The following is a 24,127-nucleotide window of genomic DNA, read 5'->3' as shown; positions in this document are numbered from 1 at the left end:
AAACCAGACTGCTGCACTGGCCTTCTAACTAAAACTTGTTTTCTTCAATCCACCTATCTAAAGTATAAAGCATGATGTACTGAAAATATAAATTGAATCAGCTCTCTCTCTCAAAACTCTTTACAGCTTCCCATAATAGGTAGGTGACCCACATGAGTGAAGAAGCCTAGGAGTGACCACTGTGAACCAGAGAGTTTGCTTAGCCTAAAGGGAACATCTGTTAATTGGTTCTAGTAGATGTCGCAATGAAGGTACATTGGTTTTAGCTGCCAAATCTAAAAAGGGAATACAAAAACGTGTGTGCACGTGCACGTGTGTGTGTATGTGTGTGTGAAATCTCCTGATTTTTAAATGTTGACTCACATATTTTAAAAACACTGTGTGTTTAAAACAAAACATATCTTCAGTGCAGATTAAGCAGAATGGCTGCCAATCTGCTTCTTCTGAATAAGAGCTCTGGTTTCCCCACATCTCCTCAACTTCATTCTACAGCTTTTCTATTGAATTCTGTGCTTTTCTTCAATTTACAGTCTATAATTTAGACTCCCTAATCTTTATTTTCCTGGAATGGCTCATCAAGCTCTTCCTCAGTGTGAGGCTCTTCCTTTCCTATAGTCTAAAGGCATAAAATTCTTCTGGTATCAATGAAAGTGGGACCTTCTTACACTGGGTGGATTCCCACTCTGACATCTTTATCCTCTCTCACAGAAGCTTAATTTTTTATTTTACTTTCTTATTTCACAGTACTTTTTAAAACTTGAGATTCATTTCATTGTTTATTGTCTTTTTTGCCATTAAATTTGAAGACCTATGGGGGGCATGTACTATGTCTGCTGTTAAGTGTTTTATTTGTTCCTGGTACAAAGCCAGGTACACAATAGGCAAACAATATATGTAGACAATGAATGTATAAACATATAAATGGTCTCTGGATTTCTCTGCCTCTCTATACCAGATTCCAATCATACTTCATACTTCCACCTCAACATTTGCCTCTGTGACCCTCATCTCCTAGCTGTCCAAAATACCATACCTCTTCTGTCTCCATGACATTCCGCATGTTCTTAAATTATAATGACTCTATTATATCTTAGCCTGACTGTGAGCATCTTGATGACTAACATCTATCAGGGTCTTGAAACATGACTGTAAGATAATCTTATGATTTGAAATCCACGAAAAGGTAATTTAACTCACTATATTCCTATTAAGTCTATTTCTAATAAACCTCATATTTTTGCAAAAAGTGAGACCAAATAAATATTAATAACTATTTCATTTATCTTATCATACTATAATAGAAGCTAGAATTAACTGAATACTTATTTGTCTTAAGCTTTATGATTACTACCATGCATACGTTATCTCATGTAATCTTTCCCTCAATCCATGAAACAAGTATTATTATCCTCGTTTTTAGATCTGACGAAACCAACTCTTGGAGAAGACAAGACAGTTTACTGCAAGGATGGGATGTGAATGAAGTTTGGTTTCAAAGCATAATGTAATATAGTGATTAAAGGGTCAGGATTTAGAATCAGGAAGTAACGAGTTCAAATTTCAATTCCATCAAATTATTAGCTGGATAAACAGAGTTTCAGTTTTCTTATTTGTAAAGTGGGAATAAAATAATAAACACCTTATAGCATTTTATAATAAATAAAGAATACATGTAAAAATACTAGGTAAATTGTTTACCACTCTGCAGTCTATGAAATATCAGTTAATTATTGAGGTTGAGAGATTTAGTTGATTTTTTTTTTCTTTTTTTTTTTTTTGCGGTACGCGGGTCTCTCACTGTTGTGGTCTCTCCCGTTGCGGAGCACAGGCTTTGGACGCGCAGGCTCAGCGGCCATGGCTCACGGGCCCAGCCGCTCCATGGCATGTGGGATCCTCCCGGACCGGGGCACGAACCCGTGTCCCCTGCATCGGCAGGCGGACTCTCAACCACTGCGCCACCAGGGAAGCCCTGATTTTTAATATAGTCATTTAGTTTATTAAGATCAGACTGACTAGTTTCCCAGGTCTTTTGAATTTCTTTCTAGTGTGATTTTTTCAAACATTATTGTCCATATTAATTATCAGACTAGTTAAAGAAAGTTCTGTAAAATTTTTAGAAAATTACAATTTTATTCATATTGAACTAATATTGTTTTCCACTGCAAGTATATCAAAATATAACTTTAAGTTAACTTGAATGATCCATGGGGACAAAATGTTCACAGGTCTTTATTATAAGAACTATCTTTTTATTCATAGGGATATTCTTTAGCACAGCATTTGTCCTTTATACAAACAATATAAAGAAGAAAAGATTGTAAATGTGTGGTATGTGTAACTATAACCATTATCATTTTTTAAATTTAATATATCATGAATATTTTGTGAAAATAAGTATTTGTGAATGTTAACTAAATTATCACTTACTATTTTATAGGATTTTTTGTATCTTTCATTTGTAAAATGTTACAGAGGACTACTGAAAATTCAAGATTTTTAAAAAATATTGTTTGATAGTGTAAGTTAATGGCTACCATATTCTACTACATACATTTTCTATGTTGTAAGTAAACTAATTTCAAATTTTAAAATAAATACTAATTTTAAGATAGAGATAAAACTTATTCAAGTTACATTTACTTCTAAAAATTACATATAAAATGTTTATAGAACATTTGCAGGAAGGTTTCACAGGCAGTACCTCATTTGAAACTCACCATTCTATGTGGTAAATTTGATATACATGTTACAGAAGAGGAAACTCAGGCAGAAAGGATTGAATAACTTACCAAAGATCAGACAATTAATAAGCAATAGAAGTTGAATTCAAACTCATGTCTTTCAAATCAAATCCCATGATTTTTCACTTACTACATGACAATAGATTAATCATTTAAACTCCAAAAAGTATCCTAATAAATTTGAGTAGTCACTTTAAAATACTGAAATATTATTAATGGTAACACATCAATGAAATCTAGTTGCCACACTTTTAAGTCACCAGGTCTTCATCTCCATATTATTAGTTATATTTGAAGTTAAAATTAAAATAAACCTTAACAAAATAAATAATGAAATAAACAATTTAAAATCTTACCTAAAATCTGATCCAACTCTCTTCCCATTTTCTGGTTCTCCTGGATCTGGGCATAAATTGGAAGCTGTTTTAATACCTCCCTCATTTACTGGAACAACAGAAAAAAGAAAAGAAAAAAATAATCAAAACATATATGATTAGGAAAACAAGGATGATATTCATTTAAAGTTGTACATAAAATATATTCTTGTATTTTGTTATTGTAATCACTATAGCTTATATAGAGAAAGTTAAATATAGTTTGATAAACCAATAATGAGGACAAAAACATTTTTTCTATTTGTGGACATATAAGAAAGTAAGTTTCATGTTCCTATTCAATGACTTACTAATCTGAATATTAACACATTAACAATTAACATATTTTTAATTACTATCAAATAGTGAAATCTCTTGTAATGTACTCCCAGGGTATCAGTGCCAGAGTTTCCATTAATTATTGGCAGTAGAGAAGTCACCACCAGTTAGGGCAGTGTCGTTTGGGTACTTATTATTTTTAAAGTTGCAATAGAAAAATAAGACCCTGTGGAAAAAAGTGTATTACCACTTTTTATTTGATATATAACAAAGAATTCAATCTGCCAATGTGAAAGTAAAACTGTGGCACAAATTATCAAGCATGTCATTGAATTATGATATAATGATGAAAATCAAAATAAGGGTTTTACCCTTTAACAATTTCCATGACTGTGTTTTACTTAGCCATTGTACACTTTCAGCAGTTTTTTCAGAACACCCAATTATTAAAAAGATTTATTAATATTTTCAGTGAATGTGATCACAGTAAATAAATAATTCCCCAAGACAGCGCTTTTCTTCAAATGGGAAGATCATTAAACCAGATAAGGTCTGAAATATCTGAGTGATACTGTTTCATGAATTCAATCTTATAGTGAATTAGAGAGTAAGTTCTATTTTCCTCTTTATCAACTTATCTGCGTTTTAAAGAAAAGAATGGGACCTGAGTAGAGACTCTAGAGAGGGAAAAATGTAAACTTTGAAATGGTTCTTGTCCTACATTGTGGGTTGGAATCACCTCTACAGCTTTTTTAAAAGAATAAAGACGCTTAACTTTTATGTCTAGATATTCTAATGCAATTACTTTGGGTAGGACCCTGTGGATCTGTTTTTTGTTGTTGTTGTTTTTGTTTGATTTTTTTAATAATCCTCCAGGTGATTCTAATGTAGAGTCAATATTGAGAACCACTGGATCCCTGCATCATTTAGTTCAGATTGTCAACTTGTTCATATTGATTAGATAGCAAGATAACTATCAGATGATGGCCCAACAGTCACAGCTCCGGTAAAGTTGCCATATTTTCAATTAGATATGAAATTTTGTGTTTGCACCCTTCATTCTATAAAAATCACTTTCCTAAATATCCTCAACAGTATCCTTATTGCTGCCAAATTACAAGTTCACCAATCCACACAAAGCATGTGATATTTTTGCTTTTCTTGGTCTGCTGACTTGCTAATTAATTTCTTTTTATCTTTCTGGCTTTTGTTCCTTCTTATGTTTGTTTTGGCCCCTCTCTTACTTTAGCTGATATCACATACAGAGAGCAAATTCAAAGACAATGACCCATAATTCTCCATATTTTATGTTTTCCTTGTGGCTTGAAAAATTACCTCTTTGCTAAGAATTTCAAATATATGGTTTTGTCATTTTTTTTCCCCAAGCTCCGTCTTGCTCCTTCAATGACCTACTAGGTCAACCCACCAAAATTCTCATAGTCATTTCATGTGCATGCTCAAATCCAGCTTAATCACTGATGCTTTTGTTTCTCTATTATCATTCTCTTCCAATTCATCTTGAGTACTAGAACTAAACTTTCTCAACCACAGTTTTCATTACTGTCCAAATAGCCTATGATTCTAGATTTCTAAGTATATCAACTCTACTACCCACTAGCCACCAATATACATCCATAACTCAAGTCCAACAGATTCTTCATTCTTCTGCAATTTTACTGGTTAGCCATGCTTATTCCATGCTTTGTGTTTTCTCCAGGTCTCCATGTTTTCCATTTCTTCCTCTTCAGCTATCAAAATTCTATGTAATTTTCAAGACTCAGCTCAAGTCCCACTTTTTTTTTTTTTTTTTTTTTTTTTGTGGTACGCAGGCCTCTCACTGTTGTGGCCTCTCCAGTTGCAGAGCACAGGCTCCGGACGCACAGGCTCAGCGGCCATGGCTCACGGTCCCAGCCGCTCCGCAGCATGTGGGATCTTCCCAGACCGGGACACAAACCCATGTCCCCTGCATCAGCAGGCGGACTCTCAACCACTGCGCCATCAGGGAAGCCCCAAGTCCCACTGTCATGTTTTTCCAGATTTTCTAATCCCTCTTTTTACATGACATGAACAATTTTATATTTAATTTTTTAATTATTTTGTCATACTGTTAATAGTTTCATATTCCTTAGTCATATATACAAATATATTATACATTTGATAAAGATAAGGAAAAACATAATTATTTTAATATTCCCACAGGGCCTAGATGACTAATGACTTCTCAGTAAATATTTCCTAGTAGGTTGATTAAAAGCAATGTGTTGTACACTGTTTTCAATGAGTATTTTTTCTATGGGAAGAACTATCCTATAACTGACTTTTGAAAATATTATAGTGTATGCTATTAAAGTGTAACTTTTTTAACATATGATAGAGATAAGAAAAAGAAGTGGCATGACTTAGGCTTTCTATACTATTATACTAAATTTATAACACAGATTATAGGTAAAAATAGATGTGTCTGTGAATACATTAGAAAATAAAAATAATAAAAAATTTCATTTTTTCCATTTCATCATCATTATTGCCTAGGTTAATATAAATTTTAACAATAGCTAAGACACAGTACTATGTGTCAGGAACTAATCTACACCCTTTACATGTATCAGCTCATTTACTCTTCACACAAATCTGAAGGGTAGCTGCTTGTATTATATGTTTCCTACAGGTGAGGAAACTGAGGCATAGAGAGGTTAAGACACATTTCTAAAGTCCTATTTCCACTTTCTGCCTTAGTCTAGGTTTCAACCTTGGCAGACTGATTCAAGAAATTCTACTCTTAACACCTGAGCTCTCCATCTTGTACAGAAAGCTCAGAAAGGAGAAAGGGCATCAATACTTAAAATTCAAAACACTTTTCCAAATATTTTATTTTAGAATGCAGACCATATTTATAACTTTCACCATGTTCACTTAATTAATCCCAGTTCTCATGATTTAATTGTCAAATTACTTTTGTCTGTTTGAAAGTGTCCTTTAAACAGCTGTCTTTGGACATCTGCAATAGTGAAAAATTTCCCAACTTAAATTGTAAAGATAACGGGAGAGCTGCTGCATGATACATGTATTTAGTGTTCTTTAATTAAAAAATTTAAAATAAAAAATAAAGAACAAAGTATATAATCTCTTATTTTTCTGATATTTAGATGCTACATAACTGCCCATAGCTAGTGACGCCAAGACATTCAAATGAAGTTAGTATCCATTCAGTCAGCTGCTTTCACTACGTAATGCCATTCAAACAACTGGACAAATATTTATCATTTTTACTTCTTTCAATTTGTAACTTGTAAAAATAACATGAGTGCTCTTTAAAAGTTAATTACATGGACAGGGTCTTGCCTCTTGAAAAGAGCATAACTACAGGGAATATCCTTTTTGCTCTGAACTTTAAGGACAATAATAATAATATTATTATTATTATTATTACTAGTACTAATGCAATATGAATCCTTTTCCCCACACATCAGTGACAAAAAGAGAGGGCAGAATTTATAGAATTAAAAAAATTGGATGAATTATCATTTCTTATAACATTGAAGTATATTTATTATATGTGCTTATAAAATATGCCATAGTAATTTTAATTAATGTACTATATTATTGTATATTCTAGCTTAAAAATACTGTAAAATTAGTCAACATCAAAATAAAATATTGTTATTACAAGCAAGTTTCTTAAGCTTCTGATTTTACATAGCACATAATCTACTCTAAAGATAAATATAACTAGATATTGAAAGTCATCTTACTAAAAGTCATCTCTACATTACCTCATCCAGTTGGTGGCATCTTAGATTTTTCTTTATATTAGATTTAAAAATTTTATTCCACCTTATAAAATAGAATGCTTTGGATCTCGTTCTGAACTCCAACATCATGAATGTGGACAGAATGTAATTTTATACTAACTTTATATCCTCCAAAGAGTTGTCACATAACTCATTTAGCTTCCCAATAAAATGCTGGATCCTTGCCAACTGAGACTGTATCTTATCTTTTTATCTTTGTATCTTATCTTTTTACCTTTTTACCTTTTATCTTTGTATCTTATCTTTTTATCTTTGTATCTTATCTTTTTACCTTCTTAGTCTAGCATGGCCCTGCCATGGAGAAGTAGTTCAAATAGAATTGCGCAATGAATGTATAATAAGAATGCATCAAAGTATGGACTTGAAGAAGATGAAATAATTTTTAAAAATACATTATGGAAAGCTCACAGTGTCTTTATAATTCCACCTTAAAATTTTAGAATAGCCTAGTAGAAAAGTTGGCAAGAATAAATGCAGTCAATTCAACATGTTAAAATATAAAAAATTATTTTTATTTTTTAAATTAAAAATATTTTTTCCTTTATTTGCAAACCTACTCTCTTTGGTAACAATGAGGGATGGAAAGAGACTACATAGAGTTCAGGTACTAAAGTAGGAAAAAGAATCTGAATTAGCTATTTAAACAACCAAATGCTTCCCATGAACACTACTGCAGTTTCCTGAATCTCTTATTAATTTGTTTCTTAGTTAAACTTTAAAGGTGCTATTAAGGGAAGATGCAATTTGGAAATGTGTGTAGCTCATGTCCTCCATAATTATGCTCACTCCTGGAAGTTCTAGTGACTGAATTGATAGTTTTTGCAAAGAACACAAGCTTTATTATTATTTTTTTCCTTTGAAAGTTTAATGTCAGATAAAAATTGTCTCCTTTTAAAATTATTTGGCTCTGTGTTAAATTAATGATTCAAAGAGATGAAGACCGAAATGCCTACTTGATAACAGATATATAATAATGATAAAAATTAAAGCATTATAACTTTCTCTGTGATCAACCATAGAGAATATATATTTGTAGCTAGCTATTAAACATTTGAGAAAAAAATGTAGGAAAATAAAATAATGTTGGCTTGTTATTGTTGCTAAAAAAAATTGGCATAAATAATCTGCCTTGATGAAAGTTGAATTATTTCTATTCAAAAATAAAAATAAGAGGGCTTCCCTGGTGGCACAGTGGTTCAGAGTCTGCCTGCCCATGCAGGGGACACGGGTTTGTGCCCCAGTCCGAGAGGATCCCACATGCCGCGGAGCAGCTGGGCCCATGAGCCATGGCCGCTGAGCCTGCGCGTCTGGAGCCTGTGCTCCACAAGGGGAGAGGCCACAACAGTGAGAGGCCCGCGTACCGCAAAAATAAATAAATAAATAAATAAAAATAAAAATGAGAAAGCACAAGAGTATATTTTATCTCCTACATAAGCTGTAATAGATAAATGTAAAATGTATTTTAAAATTATGAAGTAAATTAACATTTTTTGCTTTATGAGTAACTTTTTTCTTTTTGTCTCATTAACTTTACTCCTGACAATTTAAAAGTAAATATTCTTTAAATTAAATATATACATACATATATATATATATATAATCAGGGTTTATTTGTTTCCCCAGGTACACTGCTATGTCTAAAATTCCCTTTCTTGTTCATCCTCATAACCACTGTACAAGAACAATGAAAATAATATGTATGCCCACTAAGACAATATACCAAGTATAAAAAGTTACATACATATTTTTCTTATTGAATAAATTTGATGTGTAACATTGTGTAAGATTTAGGTGTACAGCATATTACTATGATACATTTATATATACTGTAATATTTATAATTGTTGATGATGTAGAGTTGAATACATCTTAATTTCAGTATACATAGCCTAATTTTCCCAGGACATCTGAAAGTTTGAAGCATGAAGCATATAAAATAACATTTGTGTAACCAAAATGAGGAAAGAGTAAGAAAGTGATAGCCCATAATTCTTCTTAGATTTCCAAAATAAATAGATTAGCCAGACAAAATATTAGGAAAAAAAAGTAGTAAACATAATTATTTAAGTCTGCATCATTTCCTTCATGTTGACATGATAAAATATGATATGTCAGAATAATTTCACCTAACAACTTTATGTTTATATTTTCTTGTATAGGAAAAATATCTTTCTCTCTGAAATGTATCAAATAATTAATATATGAAAAATACTATAGATTATTTATTTTCCCTAAAAACTGTTATCAATTTTGAAAATATGTTTTAACACTAAAAATATAACAATAAATCATACTTATATAGTTAAATACTTTGAAATGAACTGTTTAATGCTTTCCAAACAGGTAACCCAATTTGACATTTTCCTACTGATATCTGTTATTTTTGGTTTCGTATTCTCAAATCTAACAAAATGTGAAAAATCACATTTTAAAATTAGGACACTTTAAAATATTTGATACCAACAGGCTCCAAGTTTGCTTCTTGATAAGTGAAGTAATTGCTCAATTTGTGCCATTTACTGTTACAAATACAACTCAATAAATATGTGGGTAGAATCCTTTTCTGATATAACTATAATGAATGATTTTTTTAAGAAATAGTTTTAAACTCATTTCGTTAGATGATTTGGAATTGAATAAAAATAAATAATGTTAAAAATGTATTTTTGCTTAAAAGATGATATTTATTTAAAATAACTAATCTTATTTATTATCAATAAGGCATTTTAGAAGTCAGATGTGGTATCATGAATGGCTTCTTTTAAAATTTATAATATGTATCTGCAGGAACAGTAAGGCAGGGTATTTCTACAAACTGCTATTGACTTATATTGAAAAAATGCATAGCTTTCTTATAAATCTTATTTTATGTTCATATATGGTAATATAACAATGAATATTCAAATTCAATGACTCTTAATCTGAGATTCATGGATGAACTTCAAATCATCTATAAATCCCTGAATGTTAAGCAAAATTGTGTATTGGGGCAGCACATAAATATGTGTACCTCAGTTCAATTCATGAGATTTTCAAAATAAAACAAAAATTAATTAGCTAGTTAATTCATTTATAAAATATCTGACTTAAGTGTTTGTATAAATTAACTCAAATTAAAATATATTTTTCCTTAAATGAAAAATTGCTGTTTAAAGAAATTTTTCCTTAGAAAAATAATTATGTTGAAATTTAGATACGTTCAAACAAAAATTCCTACAAGAAACCATTAATTCGATGATTTTTACTCATTTTTTTATCTCACATACTAGAATTAGAAAACTAGAATGCTATCAACATGCTAGATCTAAAGAGTTTTTTTCTTTTACATTTTGAAACAATCTGAGCTCCAAAGTTTACCACAATAAACCAATAACTCAATATGCATTTAAATACAAGAAAATATTGAATAATCATGCATGTTATATAAATATTAATACAGTTAATTTGGTAAATACACAAACATTTTTATAAAACACACAAACAACACAGACACCACAAACTTCACTCTTGCACTAGAGAAAGAAACAAAAAAAAGAGTACACTCACAGATAGAAAACTTGTTGCTGTTGTCTTTCCCTGGAAACAATTTAAATCCTCTAGATTTAAAATCTATGGCCTTTTTCACTAGTTAAGAAAACAAACAAAAACATGTATCAGGATACACAAGTTTAAAATGAAATTCAAGTTAACAAATTTTGTTAGCATGGAATTATGCAAGTTAAAATAACTGCTTTCTTAAGCTTGATATAGGGTACCCAGAAGAAAATAAAGAAAAAAATAGCAATCTGATCACTAAGCAGTAAAAATACCAAGCAGTATAAAAGGATTTTAAGTTTACTATAGGGAGAATCTTGCATACATGTATAGGTACTTTTTAACACTACCCAGTTTTTATAGAAGAGCAAAACATTAACTCTTTATCATAAACTATTTGAATTCATCAAATTTTATAGAATAAATTAAACTAGAAAAATAAAAATACTGATACATTATAAAAGTGGGATGAATTTAAGGAGCTTGGTTTTTAAAATAAACTAGTGTACTTTTAAGGTAATTTAGCCTAATTGAAATATTAGGACACATTTAAGAAAATGACATAATTGAAAAAACTTAAAATACATTCTAGTATTTCTGCCAATAACCATTTCCTTTCACACATTGCTTGCGAATGATCGATGTTCAGTCCATATTGTACAAAATTTATGAAAGTGAATTATAACTTTTTGGATTTCATCTAAAATACGTTGCTACTCTTTTTGATATTATTATATTAAAAATCAACATCAGAAGAGGCTGGCATATTTCACTGTGTACTATATTAAAGTAGATATGACTGGATTTGCCTTAAAAAACTTATAAATTCAATGAAGTAACTTGGAACATTTTAAAAACAGTTTTTTAAGTATTTTGGATGAAGGAAAAAAGTATTATTTCCTTTTAAGTATAAATTATTTTATTAACTACAGCTGCTATATAATTTTTAAAGGGATAAACTATAGTTCAGAAGACTACTTTCTACTTTATTTAAAATTTTAATGACACCAAGTGAAATAAAGAAAAACTATTTAATTAAAACCTCACCCCACTAATTTAAAATGTTACGTAATCTGATCTAATGAGATATTTAAATAACAATTATTTTCTTTAAAAAAAGCACATGAACAAGAATCCAAGGGATATATTTAGCTTCCTCAATTACAATTTGAATTTTTTACATAATGCATTTTACGAGGTTTATAGGTAGAAATGATAAATTGAAACATTTAGGCAATTAGGTTTTGTTCACTTCGTGAATTTGAAAAAAGCAAAACTGATTTTTTTTAGTTTAAAATGATCATTTCACTAAATCTTACTTGCCATTGTACCCAATTAATGCAACTTAAGGATATTTTACTGCCTTTGAAACATTTTAAGGTGATTTTTTTCTTGTCACTACCTTCAAAAGTAGAGAGGTAGAGGCAGAGTCTTATGGCTTACTGAAATACACAGCTGTAAACTATCGATACATAGTACATATAAAAAATATGAAAATGATCATTGGAGTAGGATTTAAGATACCTGATTCTTAGCAATTAGTGGTTGTTGATTTTTGGACAAGAGTCTGCCTTTTTACCTGTCTCTTCTCTTAAAATAAGTAGCTAGGACTAGATGACTGCTCAGTTGCTTTACAATTTTGAGATTCTTTATCTGAGGCCCTTTATTTACAGTGAAAGAATGACTACATCTCTCTCAAGTTATGTTTTCCGTTGTAATTCTTTTCCACACCCCAGCCCCCAAGGTAAGCTAAAGTTTAGTCCTACTGTTGTATTTGGTTGGCTGCTCTAAATTTAGTTCTGCCACTTGTAAATTTTCCTGCTGCCTGAAAATTATTTTTAACAAAATTTACATTTTGTATTTTGAGGCATAATTCTAGATTCTCCAAATCCAAACATGAATTATAAGTAGGAATTCTACCTCTACTTTTCTCTGCATTATAAGATTTGACTTTAAGTATTACAAAGGGGTTGGAAAATTTCATAGTAGTCTTAACACAAATCTGGAATTCTTAATTTTTTTTTTTTTAATGAAAAGATTGTAAACCCAAAGGAGAAAATTGAAGAAGAAAAATCCAGAGGGTCAAAGAGCTCAGTTACTAGAAATAAAGGATTTTGAAAACAACTCTGTGTGTGTGTGTGTGAGTGTGTTTGTATAAACTAGGTTTATGTAATGAGCTTATATCTAAATTTGACTATTTGGTTGGTGAGATCAGGGACAATACCTAGCTAAGAAAATGTCATCTGAGACCAAGAAGTTTTAAACAGTTTCCTGGTTCTGAAGGGACCTAACCTTATTTTTATTTATTTTTTTTTTTGCAGTACGCGGGCCTCTCACTGCTGTGGCCTTTCCCGCTGCAGAGCACAGGCGCTCTGGACGCGCAGGTTCAGTGGCCATGGCCCACGGGCCCAGCCACTCCGCAGCATGTGGGATCCTCCTGGACCAGGGCACAAACCCGTGTCCCCTGCATCGGCAGGCAGACTCTCAACCACTGTGCCACCAGGGAAGCCCCTAACCTTATTTTTTAAAAGCATCTGTTTGTCAATTTAAATTGAAGAAAAGTGAAAAGTATAAATAATTGTAATACAGATGCAGAAGACGGAAAACCAGGAGAATAACTATTTTAGGAGATAAAAAGGAGTGAACAGAAAATAATGTAAAATTTAAATTCACTCAAAACTTTAAAATATGTTAAACAGGAAACACATACTTTAGATATTTTTATAATTTCAATATAAAGAGCATACAGCATATCTCTTCTTGAATAAATTGAAAGGACAAATACTGTAAGCACCAACTGCAAGATGCTGCTCTAAATCATAAATCAGTGAAATGTTAATTCTCAAATATATGCCATAAAAACATATATTATGTATTACAAGGTATATGTATTAAGTACCAACATGACATCAAGCAATGGCGCTTCTAGTGATCCCATTTAACTTATAAAATTTATAAAATTAACCTGACCTTTGTAACAAGTGTATTCCAGTTATAAGCATGTCAAATTTATTTTATCATAAAGATATTAAAATATGTTGTGGTATTTTACATAATTTTATAAATATTAAAAGACAGTGTGCTGTTTGTGTCGATTCCTTCCACTGTACTGTGAGTTTCTCAAAAGCAGCAACATTATTTTACTCAAGTAGTACTATGATTGAATGAATATATGCTATATTGTAAATTCTGATTTAACTAAAGGTATTTTGTTTGGAGGATTTCCTTTGTTAATCATGAATTAGGAAGGAAAGAAGTGATAAAAGAATGAATGTTCAAGATGAAGCACCTTCATGTGTAAAGCTATTTTAAATACATAAAAATATGTATGTTCTAATAAATTTTTAATACATTTCATTAAATGCAAGACATGTAGACATATGTGCCAAGATCCCTTTCCTTTATTTTCTTCTGCTTTTCACTTTTCACATGCTAACAATTTTGTTCATTTTTGTTTATTACTCTTTTGGTTTGACTCATGCTTAGCATAATGAAAATACTTTATAATATAGAAAATGTCTGGCAGAAAGGAATATACTAGGCCAACAATCAAATCCATCTGTTTAGTTGTAAGTCCCAGACACTAGGGAAAAACATTTTGTTTCTGTAATCCTCATTTAAGCAGTTTAAACCACTGTAGAGGATTATAAGTGTACTATTTTCCAGATCAATTATTGTTCAGTTATGTTCAAAAAGAATTTGAATTTTAAAAACTTACAAAAAACTGATGGTGACTGATAAACCTCATCTAACTTCCAGGTTAATTGGCTAAAGTCACTTAATTAAAAGTCATCTAACTTCCAGGTTAATTGGCTAAAGTCACTTAATTGAAATTATTTAAATCACAATGCCTTATTATAAAGATTAATCATATATGCACATACATGGATAAATTGCTAGATTTTGTTTCAAATGTCAACACTTTTTTTGTGAAACAGGTGGCATATGAATTTATTTTTATGTTGAAGAATCTCTGTTAGTAGGAACAAAGCGCTGGTGCCATTCTTTAACATTAGGAAACTGACCACAATACACAGATGCACTAAAGGGAATTCAACCATCACTTGGAGGCTTAGAAAACATGACCTTTACGTGGTCTATCACCCAGCCTCTAAAACTGAAAGTCATAAAACATTCCCCAGCTTCAAGTTCCTTATTTTAAAATTGATAGACTCTTCACTACATAATCTCAAAAGTCACACACCAATATTTTTTTATTCTATTTCACTCCTATATATATACAGTGAAAATCTGTAATTTTTCAGAACATTTATCTTTGAAAAAGAAGAAACAGACATGTTTAATATTAGTGGGCAGAATATTTTTTTCATTGGAAAAAACTACTTTAGATTTGTATGGGACTCCTATAGAAAAACATTGGCACTATTTATTAAATGTTATCAGAACATCTAAAAGCCCTGTCATTTTCTACTTAAATTATATTCAAATACAACAATAAAAATAAAACAAATGAGACATTCTGTTTATTATCTTAATCTTCCAAATTTGTATTTATTTTGACAATAACTTATCTTGCAAGTGGTAGTAGCTGCATTATAAATCTACAATTAAGTGAGAATATGATGGTCCCTGAGAAAAGGAAAATAATTTATTTTGAGAAAGTCATTTGTATCCTACTGATTTATTTTTGTTATTTTTGCTTCAACTTCTCAAATGTACAATTCCTTTCTCTTCTTTTAAACTGTTTTTGACATCATGCTATCTATATAATTCCTATTTTTTATTTTGAATTAAGTATCATCTTTATCTTTATACTTAATAAATAAACTATACTAATAAAATAAATTTCATCAGTTTTTGTTTTGGTTATTAAAACTAATGTGTGCTCATGTGTGCGTGTGTGTGTTCCATTTTGAGAACATGGCACATCTCACCATTGACAGTAGATCCATTTACATGGGTATTAGAATATATAATCAATCACTTGCTAAGGGATTTTATATAGATCTAGATAATGTTAAAACACAGTGTGTTATTTGTGACATTTCTCTCACTGGACCAGGAGTTGGGAAACCTGTATTCTAGTCCCACAAGACATGGAACAAGTTGTTTAACTTCTCTATACATTCCTAAGAGATTCATTCATTTACCCGTAAGTATTTAGGTGTAGAATTTAGAGCAAAGGAAGCAGAAAAGACTAATTAATCAGAATTCTCGAATTCTCAATTCTATCTCAAAGATTAAAATGTTTTTAGAGATTCTAAAAGTATTTTACTATGTTCAGAGGAAAAGTTTTGTTTGTTTGAAAGTAAATTGTGGCTCCATGTCACAGGCCTAAAGGCACTAAAATTTAACACTTTTTTTCTACATCCTGTACTGGCAGAACTCTTCTTCAGAACATATTTAGCATGGAAGCGGCTATTTGGTCACTCCATCCATATTATCCTTAGAAGAAGAAATATCAAGAAACTACACTGATGCCAGGAAAAACTAGGTAGTATTCTTGTGGTGTCTGTTTTACTATCTTTCATATAAGAGTTACCACTGGATACAAATTTCTGAGAAAAGAATATTTGCTTTATAAATGTTGCTATAGTATAATTTTAGAAAATGATTAAGGTATGCTGCAAGTAAATCATATTTCTGAACTACACAGTAAAAAAAGGTATAATAGAAAATTCAACAGCATATTAGTAAGTGGTTCATGAGTCTTTGTGAAAAATATTTTATTTTAGAATATGTTAAAATAAAAGAAATAATACTGGCCTTCATTTGATGAGAAAATTAGTGGTGCAATGAAATATGTTCAATAGCACTGCAAATTCATTTGTAAAGACATATATTAGGGATATGCAAGATCCAAAATATTCTCAAATTTAAAATGACAGACCAATTAATTTTAAAAGAAATGGTGTATACTCAATTTTATAATTACCTAAAATCTAATGTTTCTGCCTTTTAAAAATCACTAGAGATAAGTAATATGGTTTAGACACTCCAGTATTTTTTTAAGTCCTAAACGTCTACTTATGCTACCCTGCTAGTTTGTGGCTAGCACTTACTCTTGCATATTGAATATGTAAGTATAAAATTTATATGACACCCTATTTTTAGTTGAAAGAAAATTTACAATTATACATTGCACCATATACTTAAATTCTAAAATAAATTCTAAGAATCAGGACATGGCAAAAGTTCAGTAAATGTTAGTTATTTTATTATTATTTATAATTTTAAGATCTAGTCAGTTTCAGATGTCATTCCAGTTGGGGATGCACTATACTAAAATTTTTCAACTACTTTGTGTTATATCTTTTTCACTGTGTAGGGATGTTATACAAATTCATAAACTCTCCCTGGATTTCCAACTTAAATTTTATTTTTTATATAAAGTTATAAACCTCCCCAAATTCTTTGGTCAAGACAGTAAATTTAGTATAAATGTATAGAAACACACACACACACACACACGCACACACACACACACACACATATATAATCATATTAGTTTATATGAACACATGTGTCGTTATTCAGCATACTTTAAGGTGTTCTTGTAACAGGCCCATTTGCACTTTTATAAAAGAGGATTCTAAGGTTATAACATCTCAAAGTTGTAACAAGACCAGCCTAGACCCCAAATCTTTGAAATTTTACTTTTCAACCACTTCAGACTAAGGAATAAGTCTAAAATTTTTACTTGGAAAACTGAACAGAGTTGCAAGTGTGAAAAGGAGACATCATATTTTATAAAATCAATTTGTTAATTTTCACAGGTCTTCTAGATTGAATTAATTTTGTTATTTTTTATTTAAGAGACAGTAGATGCTAATGAATAAAGACGCTAAATTCTGTATGTGGGCTTTCTTCCCTTCCAGAAATGGAACAACTTCAGAAATCCATAACACTTACGTAGGTACCAGCAGATGCACCAGCAATGCTTGGCGTAACAGGTCTTACAGTTATGGTGTGCAGTAAAATGTCAGGATTATAAGAAAAATGTGGAATTTTATATATTCTCTTTAGGGATTCTTATAATTGGCATATTAAAAGTCACCATATGGGAAGAGTTACCATTGGTATGGTTCACGAATACTTTCAACACTTTTAAAACTGTCTCAGTCATCAATTTAATGAAATTTCAATCCTCATTTTCTGACAGCTTCAAATGAACTATTTTTAATCATCTTTAGTCCTGCAGTTAAATATTAAGATCCACTCAATTCAATCATTTTCTTATGTCCTTTTTTGTTTTGATAGCTCATATTTTTTGAATGGTAATTATTTCATGCTTGTTTTATTTTAATTTCTGTTCTCTTTTCACTAATTAATTTTACCAAATATAATTTTACTATAAAGTGTAACATGAAAAATGATAATACTCAATTTTTCTTTTTTTTATGATTAGAATGACTCTCGCTTTCACATGAATGCCTTAGAGAACATGAAGATTAGGCAAAACTTCTCAAATGACCTCAAGAACAAAAATATACCTGCAAGTTTATAATGTTTTCTAATTCAAAATAAATGAGGTAATTTTATGTCACATATTTGTTTTATGCACAATGTCACAGATCACTTATCTACAATGTAATGCCTTCCAATACGAGACTAATTGGGAAAGAAGCCAACTGCTTGAATAAGAGTGACCACGGTTCATGAGTATCATGACTGATGGCAGTGGAATATATTCTTCCATTACAAATTTAAGAACACTGAATAATTTTAAATATAATATCCAGAAAATGTTATTACTTTAATAAGTAACAATATTCCTTCATCCTTCTGATTTCAGATTATTATATTTTATCCAAGTTTTTCATGAAGGCTTGGTATCACTACCTGGATTGTTTTAAATAAGCATAGATGGACTCTGACAGTGTATCTGATACAGGGTTATGCTGCTAAATTCATGGCTATTGAAGACAGCAAAGCACTCTCATCATAACCCATCTATGTTTTCCTCATAGCCCAACTATATTGTCCACATGCCTTTCCAGACCTATTCTCCTCCTTGTTCTTTGTACAGAGGTTGATCTGTGTAGGCTACATCCTGCTACACAAACTGTGGCATTACACTAGCAGCACTGGCATCACCTAGGAACTTGTTAGAAAAGCAGATTATCAAGCCCCATCCCAGACTTAATGAATTAAAAATTACAATTTAACAAGACCACTACGTGATTCTTATGAACATTTAAGTTGAGATGCTCTAGACTCTATGAACAGACTCTCTGATCCTCTGGAGAATTCCAGCAGGAGGATGGAGGGAGGGAGGAAAGTAAGATCGGGATTATCCTGCAGGGTCCCTCCCATTATGTTGACTGGAAATGTGCCCTTAACTGAAGGTTACCAGTCCTTTCATGCCAGACATATACATTTCTCTCTGTCCAACATCTCTCCCCTCCCTTATCCCAGTTGGTTGGAAAGGTGACAGCCCAGCTGCTACTACCCTAGCTGCATGATCCCTTGTGGTTCCTTTACATCAGCTCATTTAGAAATAATCCCTTTGTAAGTAAACCTTCCTTGAATTAACCCATGTTCAACTGTTTCCCAAAGGACACTAATTGATATACCACTGGCACAAGAAAATCATTAGAAATTTGATTTTTCAGATACTATATTAAACATCATCTCTTAAGTTGTCTATAATGACTCACATACTTAAACAGATAATATCTAAGTAGAAATAGGGATGGTTGTTGCTCATCATTCTACCATTGGTTGCTTACTTGTTTCCTAGGGAATATTTTGAAATCTAGATCACACATCTTATGTTCTTTTCTAGCAATTATCTCCTCAAGAAGCATAGGAATTCACAAGGAGAGAGGAGATAGTGAGTTGGCTGTCTTGAGGTTGGAGAGTAATTGAAACAAGGGTAAAACTGGCAAGGAAAAAAAAAATGTGGGACTAACAGAAACCCAAGATAAACTGGATGTTGCACATTATTTTAGTAACAACTTAAACATGAGATCTATATGAACAGAGCTAAATACAGCTGTATATATCAGTTGTTTCCATAATTCTCTATCAATATTGCATTAGACTATATATTTTATTTCTAAGGAAATAAGCTATGTAAGAAATTTAAAACTCTGTGCTGATCGTTTCCTTAATTTGTTCACCTATCTTTACCCAATAAAATTTTTATGTAACTATAGCATATTTTCTTCTTGTAAAGACTCAAGAAGGGGACAGTATCATTTATTGGTTGTGTGTCTAAAGCATATGTACTCTGCCTACTGTCTTATTTAAACCACAAAATAGCCACTCAAAATGAGATTATTTCCCTCCTTTCTGTAGATTGCCCAATACATATACTACTAAAATATATTCACTCATTTGACTTTGAACTACACCCATTCTAGCAACTACACCACCACCTGACTATGAATAACAGCATGCCATATATCCAATCAGAACTCCCAAGTGTATGCCCTGGGAAATCACAAATAGATTGGATTAGTATACCCTATCCTCATTTTTTTTTAATGCAATGCTAATAATAGATAAATTTAAGTAGTCAATAAGATCTGATTTTAAGCATGGTTTACTTTAGTATGGAGCAGAACCAGCTTCATTAACTGAATTTAATACTGAATACTGAATAACATTAATTGTTAACTGATAGTGCCAGACATAATCCCATGGCGTGAAGCTTCTTAAAGGCTTATTTTAAAAGTATAAACAGATGAATAAAAAGGTGTAGCAAAAGTCAACTGCTAGATGAAACTCAAATTACCATACAGTCTTTTTAGTAAATCAACTTTGGCTGCATTTCTTTCTAATAGTAAAGTTCAGGAGAGCTGATGATCACTGCCACCCCCCACCAACACCCTTCTCCGGATGTAAGCCAACTAAATGAAAATTTTCTAACTTCTCTGGACTCTGGATAAAATCAATTTAGAAATTTCTCACACTTTAATCTCATTTGGTATTATTAAGAAATGCCATTTGAAGACTATTTTAAACAACAAACAATCAAACATCAACACTAAAAAACAATAGTCCATGATTTAGAATACAAATGACGATTACATATGAAGAGAAAAATATACCGTATGATCTACCCAAACTTAACACCATGCTGCTCTGCCATATATGAAGGTTCTTCTCTTCCTAAAATTGTAAAGCTTAATTATGTGATTTCACTCCGTGCACAGCAGGGTAGCCATATGCTCTAGAAAACTACATGCAAGGGAAGCAGCTTGTTGCAAAAGTGGGTGAAAATACCCTGAAATAAGTCCGAACAAGATAAAAATGTCTCTAATATAGGACCATTTTTTCATTCTCCAAAAGGCAGAGGAGTCCACTTTGGCACCAGCTTTGAGCACAAATAGGAAGTCTAGCCCCTTCAAAATATTTTAACAAGTAAAAAAGATATTAAAAGTCACAAAGCTCACATTGTGATCATCTCATTCACAGGCAAAATAATTAGCTCTGATAACCATTTGGGGAAATCAGTTACACATAAAACCATTGCCATCTCTGTTCTTTAAAGTTAAGACTCCCCTTTTAAGCTCTACATATTATTATTATTTCCCCTTGTTTGCTCATTCTGTAAAAAATGAGAAATAATATGTTAATATAAAGAATAAGCTATCAAAATGTCTGATTAATGATTATTGGTGGGCATAACAGTGGGGTAGAAAATCTGAAAAAATACAATTTATGAAATAAGATCACTGTTACAAGATGATGGCTGCAGTTTTAATGCTAAAAGATATACGCTTCCTAAGATTTACTTAAAGGAAAACAAAAACACTGGGTCATCAGAAGTTGTTAAAATCTCTGCAAAGGAATAATTCAAAAGCACGCCTTAAGGAGTAGCACTGAATAAAACTGTTAAAATGATTATTTGCAGATACGTCATTTGTGAAAAAAATAATTTTCACTGCTTGATATTGTCATAAAGATCCTCAGGCATTTGGAGTATTTTTATCCAATACCTTTTAAGATTGCATAAATCTGTTACCGAGTACATTCTAACATATTATTTTTTCTCTTCTTTCTCCCTAAAAATAACGTATTCAATAAAATGTAAAAGAATTGGAAATATAAAAACATATTTACTGTTATGAATGTTTTCACAATTTCACAAATGTGATGAAATGTGAAAATGAAATATGAAGATGATATTCAATAAATAATTATGTATTTAAATCATAAATTGATACATTTCTGGACATGTATTTTTAAGCTGCTACAAATATCAACATTAACACAATTTTCCACAAAATAATATGATTAGGAAAAAAGTCAAGAGAACAGTGAAAAAAACAACAAAAAAGGACAAGATATTGATAAAGAACGCAATAGTCAATATTTATATGTAGTACACCCATCTAAAGGTTAACAGTTCCCTATCTGTTAAATATGTGTTTACTTTAATGATGTCAAAGTTCTTACATAAAAGGCTGAGTTCATTTAATAAATGAAAGTATCTTACAAAAATCATATGTAATTAAATTTTAAAATGTCATAAATTTTCTATTCTGTTATTATGCTAAACATGCATGAAAATCAATACATCAGTTACTCTCATAAAGGACATGGGAATTCAAGCAGGCAAGTGCAATTTCGTCATTTATGTAAAATAGAAGATAATGCTTATTTATTCAATCATGAAAATTTTTGATTTGGCAATCAATTTTTTATCCTTATTTTCATTATGTTTTGTTCCTGTCTATCAGACTTTCAAAGATTTGAAACATGGTCAATAAAGGGAAAGTAAAACCTTGTTCTTTCTGTTATTCAATAACACACTTTAAAAATATCATTTTAAGGTGTAGATTTAGGGTAAAAATTAAAAGTAATAAATGAGTTAAAATCTGACTTGGGAATGCTTTTATCATTTATTCATACATTCATTGATTTTTTTCCAGTAAAATCATAACTAATGTAATCTGCTCAGTCGTTCCTAAGGGTTGACAGAATTAATTACTGTCATTAAGGTTGATCTGGAAAATCCATCTGCCCTAAAATATCCTTTCCACTCATTAATTTCCCACCATTAGAGTCATTCTTACAGAATTAAAGTTTAGCTTTTACTATATTATCTGAGATAGTTTATCAACATTGTGATTCTTCTAGTGGAGAACAAGATCTCATGGAGAATGGATGGAGATCAGGTACTGTTTGGTATGTACTGCTCTCTCTCCATAATAATCCTCATGTAAGTTTTTGCTATTCAGTATATCAGCAGAACCTGCAGTCTGTTAGAAATGCAGAATTTCAGATCTCATCCCAATCCCATCAAGTCACAACCTGAATCTGAGTAAGACTGCAAGGTGATTGTGTTTACACTGAAGTTTGAGAAGCATAGTCTAAGACTTAGACTCTAAAATCTCTATCAATCATTAATTGCACCTCCGTATACATTACTAATTTGTCTGCCTGTTCCTACCTACTTAAAATTTATGTAATTTCTTGCTAAAATGATGTCTTATAAAAAGTTACATTAGATAATATAGAGCCTACCTACCAATGGCTTCCTGTCTCATTTACATTAAAATAAAACTCTTTACCTAGGCCTCAGAGCCTATATGGTCTAGTTCCTGCCTGTTTCCCACCTGATCTGCACTTTCTTTCTTGTCCACTGAACTCCAGGCACCTCAGGCTTTCTTTTTTGCAAGAAAAACTCAAGCTCTTTCTAGCTAGTTGTTTTCTCTGACATCTCTGCTACCATCAGGTAATTATTCGTTTATTTGCTTGTCCTTTTCTCCCTATTTGAATATAAACTCAAAAAGCAGTGTTCGTTTTGTTCAATGTTGTATAATAAGGAACTAGAAGAAAATATGACCTGCAAGCAGTCAATGAACTTTTGTTGAAGAAAGAAACAAATAAAGACAGCAATAAGGAAGGAAAGAAGCAAGGAAGAGAAGGAGAGGAAGGAAGAAAGGAAGGATGGATGGATAAAAAGAAGGAAAGGAGGAGGAAGGAGAAATAAAAAGGAGAAAAGAAACAGAATGAAAGAAAGAAAAGGAAAAATAGAGACAAAAAAATAAAGAAAAGAAAGGAAAGGAAGAAAGGAGGGAGGAGAGGGGAGGGGAGAGAAAGGGGATGGAGGGAGGGAGGGAAGGAAGGGAAGTCTTGAAGAAAATAACTCTGTAGTTTTGTACACTACCTAAAAGGCAATCTAGAGTTGGATCCTCAAATGGAGAGCTTTTGGAATTTAAGGCAAATGTGTGGCAACGGTCCTGCGAAAAATGTTTATGTGTCTAAGTTTCCATTTACTGGGATAAGGAGAGTGACAATCTAACTTTTTTGATGGTAGTGTCAGCCACTTCTATGGTTGTTTTAACACTAGCTTTACAATGAGATAACCATAAAGATAAGTCCACGTCAATTCAAACATCAAGAGAAAATAGATGATGATGATAAATACATTAATTAATATACAAGATCTCTGGATAGATTCATATAC

General features: G+C 31.3%; 1 protein-coding gene across 3 annotated transcripts in view; it reads right to left on the bottom strand.

Annotated features, from left to right (window-relative positions):
- Positions 1-24,127, bottom strand: part of CSMD3 (CUB and Sushi multiple domains 3) — a gene marked incomplete at its 5' end in the record, with an annotated part of 1,071,061 nt that overhangs the window by 647,344 nt on the left and 399,590 nt on the right. For 2 of the 3 annotated variants that reach the window (XM_079901374.1, XM_079901375.1), the window contains 2 exons: positions 3,098-3,185; positions 10,753-10,830. In XM_079901374.1, the coding sequence (XP_079757500.1) occupies positions 3,098-3,185; positions 10,753-10,830 (166 nt within the window). The remainder of the gene's footprint in view (positions 1-3,097; positions 3,186-10,752; positions 10,831-24,127) is intronic. The other variant, XM_079901376.1, reaches the window with a different exon arrangement.

This window comes from Stenella coeruleoalba, assembly GCF_951394435.1.
Source record: "Stenella coeruleoalba genome assembly, chromosome: 17".
Lineage (NCBI taxonomy): Eukaryota > Metazoa > Chordata > Mammalia > Artiodactyla > Delphinidae > Stenella > Stenella coeruleoalba.
The sequence above is the reverse complement of the archived record's forward strand: the minus strand, read 5'-3'. Positions and strand labels throughout refer to the sequence as shown.